Source organism: Elephantulus edwardii, unplaced genomic scaffold (assembly GCF_000299155.1).
Source record: "Elephantulus edwardii isolate Elephantulus edwardi_28Jun2011 unplaced genomic scaffold, EleEdw1.0 scaffold00185, whole genome shotgun sequence".
NCBI classification, from domain to species: domain Eukaryota; kingdom Metazoa; phylum Chordata; class Mammalia; order Macroscelidea; family Macroscelididae; genus Elephantulus; species Elephantulus edwardii.
The window spans coordinates 1,080,570-1,094,756 of record NW_006399935.1 but is presented as its reverse complement, the minus strand read 5'-3'; the positions used below and the strand labels follow the sequence as shown (position 1 = coordinate 1,094,756).

General features: G+C 53.8%; 1 protein-coding gene across 1 annotated transcript in view; it reads right to left on the bottom strand.

Moving 5' to 3' along the window:
* Positions 1–11: 11 nt before the first annotated feature.
* Positions 12–14,187, bottom strand: part of RAB11B (RAB11B, member RAS oncogene family) — a 17,768-nt gene continuing 3,592 nt past the window's right edge. The window contains exons 2-5 of the mRNA XM_006896341.1: positions 6,592–6,787; positions 1,219–1,412; positions 905–985; positions 12–216 (exon numbers count right to left, since the gene is read on the bottom strand). Coding sequence (XP_006896403.1) covers positions 71–216; positions 905–985; positions 1,219–1,412; positions 6,592–6,787 — 617 coding nt within the window. The 3' untranslated portion in view covers positions 12–70. The remainder of the gene's footprint in view (positions 217–904; positions 986–1,218; positions 1,413–6,591; positions 6,788–14,187) is intronic.

Below are 14,187 nucleotides of genomic sequence, written 5' to 3'. Positions count from 1 at the left end.
GGGCGGGGAGGACAGTGCAGGGGGTCGGGAGGACGAGGACGCGCACGCGCGCGCAGGTTCAGGCCCGGGGTCACAGGTTCTGGCAGCACTGCAGCTTGTTGGGCTTCTGTCCGTCCGTGGTGGGCGGCACGCTAATGTCCACCACATTGTTGCCGGGGGACTCGTCATGGGCTGCGCGGTCAGCAATCTGCTTCTGGGACACGATGCGGTAGATCTCTGCGGGCGTGGGGAGGGCAGGGTGAGGCAGGCTGCTGATGGACCCTGCTCCCCTCCCACAGCCCCCACTGTGGCCCCGCACACCAAGTCATGTCACAGGGGGACAGGGGCAGGACATGCTAGGCTCTGCTTGTCACCAGCCGGCCTCCCTCCACTGTGGGCCCTGTCCTCGAGGACCCTGGTATGTGAGGGCACACCCTCCTCCTCAGCCAGCCAAGGCGGCTTTAACTTCTGGAAGTGTGTCTTCAGCTGTGTGCCATTCCTGGATGGGCCCCTGGCAGGGCTGTGGAGCCGACCCAGGGCTGTCTGCACTCCCCACAATGGCAGGGGCAGGATCCAGCCTACCGCACGGAGATCCTACGACCTATGTCCAAACTGACCAGCAGGCGAACAAATAAAGGGCCAGGGGCCGTCTTCTGTGCCTCGTGTCCCTTGGGGTGCAGCTGTGAGCTCCAGGCCCCTCACGCCTCCCCAGGTGAAACTGTGAGCTCTGTGCATTTCCCCCACTCCCTCTTGATAGGGCCTCCCTGGTGTCTGTGCCCCGTTTCCCCCGGACACAGCTGTGGGGTCTGTGTATTCACCCCGCACAGCCTGTGCCCCCAATCCCCGGGACACATCTGTGGGGTCTGTGCCCCAGCTCCCCTCTGGTGTGCCCACTGGTGTTTCTGTCCGCAGGGCCTGGGCTCACCTGTAAGGATGTTCTTGAAGGCTTCCTCGACGTTGGTGGAATCCAAGGCTGAGGTCTCAATGAAGGACAGGTTGTTCTTTTCTGGAACAGAGACACAGCCAGGGTGAGCCCCGGCCCGCTCTCCCACTGAACCGGGCTCAGGACACAGGGCGACACTGGGGAAGTCAGGACTGGAGAGCCCTCCTCAGGGAGAGGGGCCGGCTCCATGGGCACAGGAACACAAGGAGAGGCCAGCACCCCACGAACCGCCTTTTCGAAGCGTGTCAGGAGTGTGGGGCCAGAGTGGGCCAAGCGGCCTCGGAGGGCATCCTCACCTGCGAAGGCGCGGGCCTCGTCCGTGGGCACAGCCCGCAGGTGGCGCAGGTCACTCTTGTTGCCCACCAGCATGATGACGATGTTGCTGTCCGCGTGGTCCCGCAGCTCCTTCAGCCAGCGCTCCACGTTCTCATAGGTCAGGTGCTTGGCGATGTCGTACACCAGCAGGGCACCCACGGCACCGCGGTAGTACCTGTGGGACGGGGACCCAGGAAGTCAGCAGGCCTCTCGTGGAGGCCACACAGGAACTGGGGGAGCCAGGGGCTCCTGGGCCCAGCTGAGGACCCTGGGATGGTTCTGAGGGACATCTGTGACATCCAGGTCCTGAAGTCCTGTTTCTCCTCTCTAGATTTGGCTCAGGACCATGGGGCTCAGGGAAGGAATGTGGAAGACAGCCGCGGGCATGACAGGGACTGAGAGGTCTCGAGGAAAATCTGTAGGGTGGGAGTTCCTGGGCAGCCATGAGGGGCAGAGGAGGTGGGCGGTGCAGCCTCAGGCCCCTGTGAGAGAGATCTAGAGGGAAGAGGGTGGCTCTACCAGGGGGCAGGTGACCAGGGTGTGGAGGCCAACAGGGAAGACACAGGACAGGGACAGCTGTGAGCCAGAACGGGAAGAAACCCCAAGGGCAGCTGAGAGACACGGGCAGGCAGTGGGCAGAGCGGCCCAGGCAGGTCCGGGGTGACGGCTCAAGGCAGCAGAGAACCTGGATGGAGGGAACCTGGCAGAGAACTTCTCTGCACAGGCAAGGAGATGAGGCTCCACACCACCTGTCACTGGGAAGATGCAAGCGAAAAGCACGCCACCCCCTTCACACCCACCAGCCGGGCTGAGGCGGAAAAGAGCCGGGGTCGGGGAGCTGGTGGGCAAGCAGGAACCCGCATCCACTGCTGGGGAATGTCGGGTGGTGCAGCTGCTCTGGACACCAGTTTGGCATCTCCTCACAAATTTAAAACACAGACCGACTAGATGACCACCTAGCAATTCCCCTGGCCAGTCTCTGCTCAAAAGATCGGAAAGCAGGAATGAAAACAGACACACGTTCACCAGGCCACCACAAAGGGACTGACAGCCTCAATGTCCCACCAACAGAGGAATAAACAAAACGTATCTACATATATCAATGGGATAGTACGTGGTCATAAAGAGAGTCTAAGTTCTAATACATGATACAACACAAGAGGAACCTTAAAAACAGTATGCTTGAGAGAGATCTGGTGGCCTAGTGGCAAGACGCTGCACTGCAATCCCAGAGGTACGTGGTTCAAATCCACCAGATGCTCTGCTGGAGAAGGAGGGGCAATCTCCTCCTGTACCAGTCAGATCTGATTTGACAGTACACGTAAAAATAATATAATAAAAAAAAAATCATTAAAAAAAACAAAAACAGTATGCTGGATGAAATAAATTAGTCACAAAAGGACAAATAAATATATGACCCCACTTAAATGAAATATCTAGACAAGCGCATAGAGACTAACATTTTTAGTGGTTACTAGGAATTGAGGGTGGGAGGAGGGAGAAGGAGCCACTAGGCGGTTGTTAATGGTAGAATAATTTCAAACTGATAGCAGTGACGACTTCACAACATGATGAATACAATTACTATTACAAATTACACAAGGTGAAATATAATGGTAGAAGAATCCTGACCAAAAGGGGGGAAATGTAGAACATAATTTTAAGTTTTATAGAACTTGGACTTTCTGGAAATATAAAGCTGGATGAACAAAACTATTGCCCTTAGGTAATATTTAAAACTAAAATACCCCCTAAAGTCTTCTTAAGACCAGATAATGTTGTTGTTGTGTGCTGCTGAGTCAGAATGGACTCAGCTGACCCTCCAGTGAGTTTTCAAAGGCAGTAAATTGCACAGGAGGAGACTACCCAGCTTTCTCCTGTGGAGCAGCTGGTGGATTTGAACCATGTGCCTTGGGGTTGACAGTCCAGCTCCTTACCACCAGAGCTCCCTAATAATGTTGTCAGATGCTGCCAAACAGAGTCTGACTCATAGTAACCCTATGCAAAACAGATGAAAACCTTGCCTAGCCTGTGCCATCCTTGAAACTGCGGTGCTGCAGTCACCATGTTCATCCGCCCCTTTGGTGACCTCTATTGTCCCAACCAGGATGTCTTTTCCCAAATACTGGCCCCTCCAAGCGACACGCCCAAGGTACGTGAGAGCAGTCACTTAGCTTAAGAATGTCTGACTTGGCAAGCTCTGGTGTCCTAGCAGCCAGAAGCTGCACTGCAATCCCTGAGGTGCGTGGTTCAAATCCACCAGATGCTCTGCTGGAGAAGGAGGGATCATCTCCTCCTGTACCAGTCAGATCTGATTTGACGGTACACACACAAAATAATAAAATTGAAAAAAAGGAGAAGAATGTCTAACTTGCACATTGTGCTTTTAGAAACCATCTTGATGGGATCAAAGGTACAACAGAAACTGTAAAAGAGGTTACACAGGAAGCTTAGGGGGGCAGTGAGTTAATGTTCATGGGGGAGGGACAAGCCTGAAGAGGGGGGCGAGAATGGCAGCACGACTTCAAGAATGCTGTCATGCAGACACTGGTGAGTGCTGAATGTTCTGCTGGACGTATTTGCAACAAAAATAAGATTAGGAAAAAGAAAGAGGGGAGGCAATGTTGAGTCGCAAATGTTTTGTTACATATATTCACCACTGTTAAACAAAAAATGTGTATCTCGGTGACCATGGCCTTGAGACTCTCAGAATTAGAGTGTCCTCGTTATTCGGGTGGGTACCCCCAAGGATTATATTAAAGAAATAATTCAGGAAGGAGCTAGCAATGGCAACGAAATCCACCTTATGATCAGAAAACTGGAGCTGTGGGGACACCTGGAGGTCAGGCTGACCTCTAGGGAGAAGGCTGGCAACTGAGTTTCAGATCACATGGCCAAGACTACTGACACCCCGCCCCCATCACGAAGATGCCTCTGAAATGTGGGGAGAGTAGTGAGTACACACACCATGAACTCCCAAAACAACAAACAGCGCTGCACTGCAATCCCCGAAGGCGCAGGGTTTGAATCCATCAGATGCTCTGCTGGAGAAGGCGGGGCAATCTCCTTCTGTGCCAGTCAGATGTGATTCAATGGTACACAACAAGAAAGGGAAACAAACAAACAAAACAAACAGATCTGTCTTGGAGGACGTGCACCCAGGGTGCCCCCCCGGAGGGGAGGATGTGGAAACGTCGTCTTGTATACTTTGTGCGTGTTGTGGGGGGGCCAGGACACCGTGCGTGGGACAGCAGAGGGGCAGTAACGGAGTGGAAGACCCTGAACTATGAGACAGCGCACCGCAGTAACGGCAGCAGTGGGCTCGAGCAGTGGCGATCGTGGGAGGGGTGCAGACGAGGGCAAGTTGGTCTGTGTTCATAGCGTTGCTGGGGGTCAGAGCTGACTTGGGGGCACCTAACAACAACAATGGAAGGAAGCCCCAGTAAAAACTCCACACGGAAGCTCCGGTGAGCTGTCCTGGTTGACAATACTCTGCCTGTTGTCACAGTGATGTGTCAGGGGGTGACTGCATGGCAGGGGACATGAAGCCCCCCATTTAAGGCCCGTCCAGACCCCAGAGCCTGCATCTCTCCCCTTGGCTGCTCTGTTGTGTATCCTTCTGCTGTATAGACTACATCAGTAACTCCAGTGCCCTCCTGTCAACGACTTCCAATCAGTCCACTTGCCATCGGCACTCAGGAAATCGGGAGACGTATTACACTGGGACCTATGAACCTGGAAAGAGGATGAAAGGCACACAAGCGTCAAGGACTCTCCTTCATAGGGTCATTATGTGTCGCCTGCTACTCGGACGGCACTTAACAACAACAACAACAACAACATTACACTGGGAAAGTCTGCATTCAGGGATATCTCCAAATTATTGAGGAGCAGTGACATTAGTTTGAGGACTAGGGTATGCCTGACTCATGCAGTGGTCTTTGTTTTTTTTATGTTATTATTTTGTGCGTGTACCGTCAAATAGGATCTGATTGGTACAGGAGGAGATTGCCCTTCCTTCTCCAGCAGAGCATCTGGTGGATTTGAACTTCATACCTCTGGGATTACAGTGCAGCTTCTTGCCACTAGGCCACCAGTGCTCCCTTGCAATGGTCTTTTCAATCACTTGCTTGGCTGCTGAGAGCTGGATAATGAAGACGGATGACGGCAGAGCTGATCAGCCTCTTAACTGTAGTGCTGGAGAAGAGTACTGAATAGCCTTTGGACTGCCAATAAAACCAACCTGTATCTTGGAGAAGGTGCAACGGACTGCTCCTTGGAGGCAAGGATGGTGAGGCTTCATGTCACATACTGTGGGCATGTTGCTAGAAGGGGCTATTCCTTGGGAAGGATATCAAGCTTGGAAAGATGGAGGGAAGGTGAAGGAGAGGAAGACCCTCGACCTGGCGGATTGACACAGTGCAGCAATGAGTGTCAGAGATTGTGAGGATGGCGCAGGGTAGGACAGGCTTCATGTCTGTTGTTCATAGTTTTGAATGGGTTGCACTTGACTCGATGGAACCTAACAACACAACAACAGCGCCTTCCTGTTTCCTGGGAGCTGTCCTAGTGAGTCACAGAGGGACAGAACCTCGAGATTTGGAGCCAGCTGCTGAGAAGTGAGGGTGCGCTAGGTGTGGGGGTGGTACCCCAGCCAGGGTGCCTCACGCAGAGTGGGGCCTGAATCTGGGGAGTCTGGACAATATCAGCAAGCTGGCATCAAAACTAACAGGGGGTGCTCATTGTGTACTTGGCACCCAGTGTTACTGGCAGTGTCTCTGAGAAGAACCCTGGGGCTCACAGGGGCCGTGGGGACACCACGCTGGCAAAGCTGAGTGCCAGGTCATTGGCAGGCTGTGTGGCTCTGCACTAAAGGCTGCCGTCCAGGGCTGCACTCCCCTCCCCTCCCCGCTACTTCATTTGCAGTCCTGCCTGCCGGTCTGCTGCACTAAGGGTGGTGTCCTGGGCCACCCTTCCCTCCCTGGCCACCTCCCCTCCTGCTGGTGACCCACTGCACTAGAAGGTGGTGTCCAGGGTCACTCTCCTCTCCCTGGCCACCTTATTTACAGTCCGGCCTGCCAGCCTGTTACACGAGAAGATCGTGTCCAGCGCTGCCCTCTCCTACCCAAATACCTCTCATCCTGCTGGCACTTACACAGAGGTGATGATGCAGTAGCGCTCCGGGCCACTGCACTGAAGGTGGTCACCTCCCTTCCCCTCCCCAGCCACCTTATTTAGTCTGCCGGCACTCACGCGAAGGTGATAGCACAGTAGCGCACCGGCAGTTGCACTGAAGGTGGTCACCCTCCCTTCCCCTCCCCAGCCACCTTGTTCACAGTCCTGCTGTCACTCACGCGGAGGTGATGGCGCGGTAACGCTCCTGGCCGGCAGTGTCCCAGATCTGCGCCTTGATGGTCTTGCCGTCCACCTGGATGCTGCGGGTGGCGAACTCCACGCCGATGGTGCTCTTGCTCTCCAGGTTGAACTCGTTGCGGGTGAAGCGGGATAGCAGATTGCTCTTCCCCACACCCGAGTCCCCAATGAGCACCACTGTGGGGAGGGCAGAGGGGGACATGTGTGAGCTGTGACAGGCGTCCACCCCCAGGCTCCTCAAGGCAGCTCCCCGGGCGCGTGCAGCACACCCAGCCTGCTGTAGTAATGGGGAAGCCTGAGCTTCAGGGAACCCCTTGTCTGCAGACACTAGGTATGGTGCAGAAGCAAAGGGAGGCTCAGGTCTCCGGAAATACAGCCTAAGACAGCAGACTGTCCCTGCCTGTCCTTGGTCCTTCATGAACTCTCCCTGCAGCCCAGTGGCCCAGGCTTCCGGGCAGAGGTCAGGGAGCTCATCTGTGCAGCCTCGGACAGGTCACTTAACCTCTCAGGGCTGCACGAGTGGAATGGGTGACACTCACAGGAGCCGGCAGTGGCACTGTGCACACACGGAGCTCAGCAACACCTCCAGCTGACAGGCAGGGACCGAGACAGGGTGGGAGATGGACACTGAGGCCCCGTCCTCCAGCTGAGGCGGCCAAGGGAGCCCAGACACTGGGGGTCGTCCGCAGACGTCAGCAAGTCAGAGCACAGCTCACATAGGCTGGGCATGGCCGAGACTCTAAAGTGGACTTTTCGAGCCAGAGCTGACAGAATATAAAGTCTGTCTTCTACTCATTAATTTGTGGTGTATCTGCCATGGCAGTTCTCAGAAACGGAAGTGGGAAGGGTCGCTGTTCCACCACATCCTCTCCCATACGGGTCTGTCTCTGGAGGTTTAAGGGAGGGGAAGTGAGCAGCCAATACCCCCCTCCTTTTAGGATGACAGAAGTGAAGCCCTTGAGCTGTTGGAGAAAAGGGCTGAAGAGTCCAAGGACTGCCAAGAGAGCAGACAGATAGGTCTTGGAGAATGTGCAGCCTTGGAGTGCTCCTTGGAGGCAGATGATGAAGCTTCGTCTCACACACTTTCAGCACGATGCCAGGAGAGGCTATTCCTTGGAGAGGACATCATGCTTGGGAAGGTGGAGTTGTGACAAAAGACAGAAAGACCCCTGACCAGGCGGGTTGACATGGTGACTGCAGCAATGGGCTTGAGTGTGTCAGAGACGGTGAGGATGGCATGGGTTCGGATGGCCTGTTCATAGGGTTGCTGAGTCATACTCGACTTGACAGCACCTAACACACATGCACGCACAGGGGGAACTCTGGTGGCCTAGGGGTAAACTGTGCTGCAATCCCAAAGGCACGCAGTTCGAATCCATCAGCTGCCCCTTGGGAAAAGGAAGAGCAGTCTCCTCCCATGTGATTAACTGCCTCTGAAAACCCGCTGGAGGGTCAGCTCTGGGTCGCTTCCAAATCGATGGCATCCAGCAACATACACACATAAACTCTCACTCCCTACCCTCGGCTCAGTTTTCTACAGAGCAAGCCCAGGGAGGCCAAGCAGCTGCTACCAGCAAAACTCCACTGGCAAACAGGAGGATATCCAGTTACGGTTACCGAATGTTTGGATCAAAGGTTCTACAGATAAATCCTGATTCAAAGAGGGTAAATGTGGAACATAAGTCCATGTTTTCATGGAATCTAGACCTTCTAGAGTTATTGCTATTTGGATGAACCCCCTGAGCCTGTTATCCTAAGATAATCTTTTTTTTTTTTCTAAGATAATCTTAAACTCTAAATAAAATATATTCCCTGTCCACCAAATGCTCCACTGGAGAAGGAGGGGCAGTCTCCTTCTGTGCCAGTCGGATCCAACTTGACGGGGTGTGTACACACACACACACACACACACACACACACACACACAAATATTCCCTGAAGCCTTCTTTAAACCAATTAATTAATTGTACAATCTAAAGAATACAATCAGTGTCACTGGACTGTACATATAAAAATTGCTAAAATTGGTAATGTTTTGCTGTACCTTTTTTACTATGATTTGAGTAGAAAGTTACATGACAGAAGTTTTCCATTCATACACGTACTGTCTTATGACCGAAGCCACAGTATCCACGGTTTAACGGAATCTTCCCACTCCCTCCCTTTGACTCTCCTTTCCACGCATCCACCATCCTGCCCCTTGCTGACTTCTGAGCGTTCTCCCTGGGCAAATGCAGTCCTGCTGGTCCTGAGCACTCGCTGGCTCTGGGGACTGAACGCCCCTGCAGCCACTGTTCTGCTGTTGTCGCTGTGAGGTGCTGCTGGGTCAACCACGAGTCCAGTGACCCTGTGAACGACCTGAGCCCTGCCCTGTCCTGTGCTACCCTCACCATTCACCTACAGGCCTGTCTGTTGCTTGGATGGAAGGTGAGCCGAGGGCGTGAGCTGAGTTCCAGCCTCAAAAGACAACAAAGGGTCACAGTTTTGGGGGTGCCCCCAGTCTTTATGAGATAAGCAACCCGTCTTTATGATTTCGAGTTTTGCCCCACATTTTCCTCAGCAACAACAGTGCCCTTTTATTGAGCACGAGCTGTTCCCCAGGACAGGAGATGTGGTCGGTGGACAGAGCTGGCCGCCCAAGCCCTGTGAGTCAGCGGTCTGCATTCACGTGTACCGTTCACGCTGAGTGTCTGCTCCCGTGTGGCACCCCTTCCCCCACCTGCTGGGGGGCAGCCTCCACACGCTGCTCAAAGGGGGGCGTAGATGGAGCAGAGGGACTGTGGGCAGAATCCTCCAGGAGCTGCTGTCTGACCTCAGGTAGACCTCCCTCCTGCCAAGGGTTCTGGGAGGGAGATGCCCACACAAAGGACAGGTATCGGTCCCTCAAGCCTCCAGGCCACTAGGGCCTCCCTGGAAGTCACAACACCGGGGATGGGGTCCTAAAAAAGTTCTAGAGACTCACTGGGCAAAATACTGAAGGAAGAGCTAGGGTTTCTCCCTAGTTTTGTGAGCAGCTCGGGTAATTGGTGGCTTCTCCACACCACATGGTGAGTCTGTTGGCTTTCTGAAAGAAGACCACCAAGCCTCTCTTTGAAGGCACCCCTGTGGGCACCTGAACCTCCAACCTTTTGGTTTGCAGGTCAGCAGGGTGACCACTTGCACCATCACAGCAATACTCCTCATGGCCACGAGAGGGCACCGGTGAGCACCTGCATCAGGGCAGTCTGTCCCCTGCCCAGCGCCCTCCAGGAGGAACCTCCCCAAGGAAATCCAAGGGCCCCCAACCCTCCCTGCCCTTCTCTCCTCCTTACTGGCCTTGCAGCCTTCCTCGCTGGGTCCCCAGCAGAGCCATCTAACCTTCTGCATCTCCTCACACGGTCCTTCAGACACTAGCTCTCTTATTTCAAATCCTAACCCCTCCATACTCCCACCCACTTCTGGAGCTGTCTCTGCTTCTGCTGTCCATACACACTCCACATCTTTCTCATTTGCTTACTGTTGGTCCTTTCTCTCCACTCCTCTGGGAAGGACCTCAGGGGCCTGGTCTCCCCGGGAACTGGCACACAGCCGGCAGCTGATTGATGGGTATTGAACAAATGCCTAAGAGGCTAACAGGGCCTCCCAGGCTAGTGTCCACCACTATTCAGGATCTCCCTCCCCTGGAAGCTGCCCAGGTCACCTCAAGTTGAGGAAGGGGCAGGTGAGACCCCCATGGGCCCAGTACTTCCCTAAGGTGAAGGCTTACATGCTAACAATAACAAGAATATCTGAGTCTGGGCTGAGAAAGCACCTGACATATATTACCTCCTGCAAGCATCACACACCCGTTTTCGAGATCAGGAAACTGAGGCTTAGGCCGGGGGATGCAGAACCCCATGCACACAGTGAGTGGGGAGCAGAGGTTTGTCTGACCCTGCACATACCTGCAGGTGTAGCCCCAACAAGCAGGGCTGCCCAAGGGCCCCCAACTGGGAAACGGTGCAGGCAGAATTAGAACTCATGCCCACTCTGGGTCTTGAACTTTCCTAGCTCACTGCCTGTCCCACGTGCCCTCAAGCATCAGCTCAGGGTCTCAGCCCACATCCTTTGGTGGAATCCTGAGGTCATGCCAAGGACGCCCACGCTGGCTGCATCACTGACTGGCAGTGCCACCCCCACGCTGTGACCTTTCCCCTCCCCTTCTCACTGCACCTCAGGAAGCCAGCCCAGGCTGGGGAGTTTGCTGAGCTCCGTCAGTTTTCAGGAAGGTTCCTCTGGGCCTGTTCTGCAGCCCTGGATGCCCCCTCCCCAGCGCTGTCCCATCTGCACAGCTTCAGGGTCACTGCTCGAGGTCACCTCAGTCTGGCCACAAGAAGCTCACTGGCCGGGTCAGCCCAGACTTGTGTGTCCTGTGCTCTCAGCAACTCAGGTTCCGTTTGGGAACAAATTATTTAATGTCATTATCCTCACTGCACTAGTTGGGAACATTCAGCCTGGAGGGCCCAATCCTCAGGCCAGAGTCATCCAGAGAGGACAGGAGGGGCTGGAGCAGGAGAAGGCAACAGGCAACAGCAGCGGGAAGACTGGGCCTCTCAGCGGCCTGGGCACCTGCTGCCTCGGTCGAGGGGTGGCCAGTGATGAACGTGGCATTGTTGGTGGCACAAACAACCTGTTGTCCTGAGGGAATAAAGGGCAGGCTGTTGAAGACATAGCCCCTAGCATTTCCACAGAAAGGGTGGCACCAGGGGCCTGGAACCAGGCCCTGGGGGCACATCACTTGGCCAGGGGAACAGACAAGGAAGCCCTGGGGCCCTGGTCTGCTGGAGGTGTCATGCGGGTGGGCCAGGCCTAGATCCTCTTCTGGGAAGCCGATGCTGCCCACCAGCCCACCACAGAACCCAAGACCACAGCGGTTCTATGGCAGTTGACTGCACAGGACTGGGACCCCAAGGTCAGAGCCAGGCCGGGCCCCATGCGCCGTGAGGGGAAATGCTATGCTCAGCCACAGCGGCAGTGGCCCAGTGGCACCAGCTGTGGCTGGAGGGCCAAGGTGGGCCCGGGAGCACAGGGTCAGGCGACACCCCCATGAAGCCTGGTTCCCCTTCCCCTCCAAACACAATCAGTTCCCATCACAAGGGCCCTGTCTCACAGTACCCCTGGCGTGCCTGCACAGAACTGTGCCCTGAGGGGTTCTCAGTGGCTCAATTTTTGGAAGCCGACTGCCAGGCCTTTCTTCTGAGGAATCTCTGGGTGGACACAAACCACCAGCCTTTCTGTTAGCAGCAAGGCAAAGGCATTCTAAACATTTGCACCACTCAGAGAATAATGCCCCTCTCCCCAAAAGACTCCTAAATGGGGCAGGCGAGGTCAGTATGGCCAGCAGCCCACATGACCCCAGGGCCTCATGGGCCAGATGAGCCACAGTCTCGATTCACTGCCCAGAGGTACCAACCCAGGGCCAGTGGGGTGGTGGGAGAGGGGCTCTGAGAAGGCCTTGTTGGCCCCTGGGGGCACAGCTGCTCCCACTGAAGACCCCAGAGCCCAGACCATCAGAAGAGAGGTTGGGGTGTCCCCAGGGATCGATCCGCAGGCTGCGAGAAAGCAGGATGGAGAAGGAGCTGACAAGCTAAAATGTTAAGAGGCTAAATGTGAGGATCTATAATTAGGTATAAATAAACAAGCCTGCTCCTGGGGCGAAGAGGATATGAGGAAAACAACACACGGGGCCCCAGGGGATGCTGAAGTCAGGGGCACGAGGACAGTGGAATGTGGCCACCAAACAAAAAAACACACAACCTCAACCAAGCCACAGGTGGGGCTGCCAGGGTCCCAAGCCAAGGCACAAGAACAGGGTGATCTGGAGGAGGCCGCCCGGCAAGGGGCGAGGGTCAGGGATGAAGGAGGACCTCTGCCCGGCTCCATCCTGAAGGGCTTCCCTGGGGCAGTGGCGGAGCTGGGAGGGACCCTGAGACCCCACCTGCTGACACAGCAAGCCTGTGGACCCAGTGGCTTGGGCAGTGGGGGACAGGCCTGCCACTGCCCCGGCGGCCTGAGGGCACCTGCACTGCATATGACAAGTGACAACAGCAGTCACTCTCCTGGCTCTCTTACTCAGTCTGACAGAATCAGATGCAGCCACGCTGTTAGAAGGCAACTCTGGTGGCCAAGTAGCAAGAAGCTGCATTGCAATCCTAAAGACACTCGGTTCAAATCCACCAGCTGCTCGGTGAGAGAAGTATGAGCACTCTCCTCCCGTGCGATTTAGACTCTGAAAAGCAGCTCTGGGTTGGTTCTGACTCATTAACAACAACAATGTTAGATGCTGTCCAGTGAATTCCAACTCACAGCGTGCTTCTGTAGGATCCCGGGAGGACAATTAAATGCTCCGTTACTCACCAGAAGTGCCTCGGAAGGAAGGCCTGGCAATTCGTTTCCTAAAGGTTGCAGCCTTGAAAGCTTTATGGAGCAGTTCTGCACTCACACACACGGGGTCGCTCTGAGTTGGCACTGACTTGACAATAGCTAATAATGACAATGAAGTTTATTCATAAAAGGCCGGGGCTCAGCACAAGATAAAGATTCCAACTGAAAAATGGGCACAGGATCTGAACAGACACTTCACCATAGAAGACATTCAGATGGCCAAGAAGCACATGAAGAAATGTTCAAAATCCCTAGCTCTAAGAGAGATGCAAATCAAAACAACTATGAGATATCATCTCACCCCTGTCAGAATAGCAAAATTTAACAGAACAGCAAGCAACAAATGCTGGCGAGGTTGTGGAGAAACTAGAACTCTTATTCACTGCTGGTGGGAGTGTAAAATGGTGCAACCACTGTGGAAGGTGCTGTGGCGCTGTCTCAAAAAGTTGCAAATAGAAATACCATTTGATCCAGCAATTCCACTACTGGGAATTTACCCTAAAGAAACCATAACTGCCACCCAATCAGATACATGCACACCCATGTGTATTGTGGCTTTGTTCACAATAGCAAGGAGTTGGAAACAACCTAAGTGCCCATCAGCAAACGAATGGATAGAGAAGCTGTGGTATATTCACACAATGAAATACTATGCTGCATTGAAAAACAAGGAACTCAGGCAATAGTATTCACAATGGGTGACCCTGGAGGACATTATGCTGAGTGAAATATCTCAGTCTCAAAAGGACAAATATTGCATGGTGCCACTGCTGTAAAATGGGACTGACATCAGGGTTGGGGAGAGACTGAGAAAGATGGGTTCAATAATGTATACTGCATTGAAACAGATAATGGAGAAAACTATTTAAAAGGGATATGTATTATTGTCATACAGGAGTCCAGAACTAAGGCTGCATAGGGGAGTGGACCTTGGGGGAGGGACTATAAAACAACGGGGAACTTTTCTTTCACTTTTCAAAGAGAAGAGCGAACTGGGGGGGAGGGGTGGGCAGGGAGAAAAGTGCAACAATGAATGAATGGAAATCCAAAGTCTCTGTAAATTTTCATTAAAATTAACAATAATAATTAAAAATGAGGGAAAAAATTGAGAACATATTGATAAGACAATGCAAATAATGGCATTTTATTTGGAGTTACAGGACTACTGTGTACAT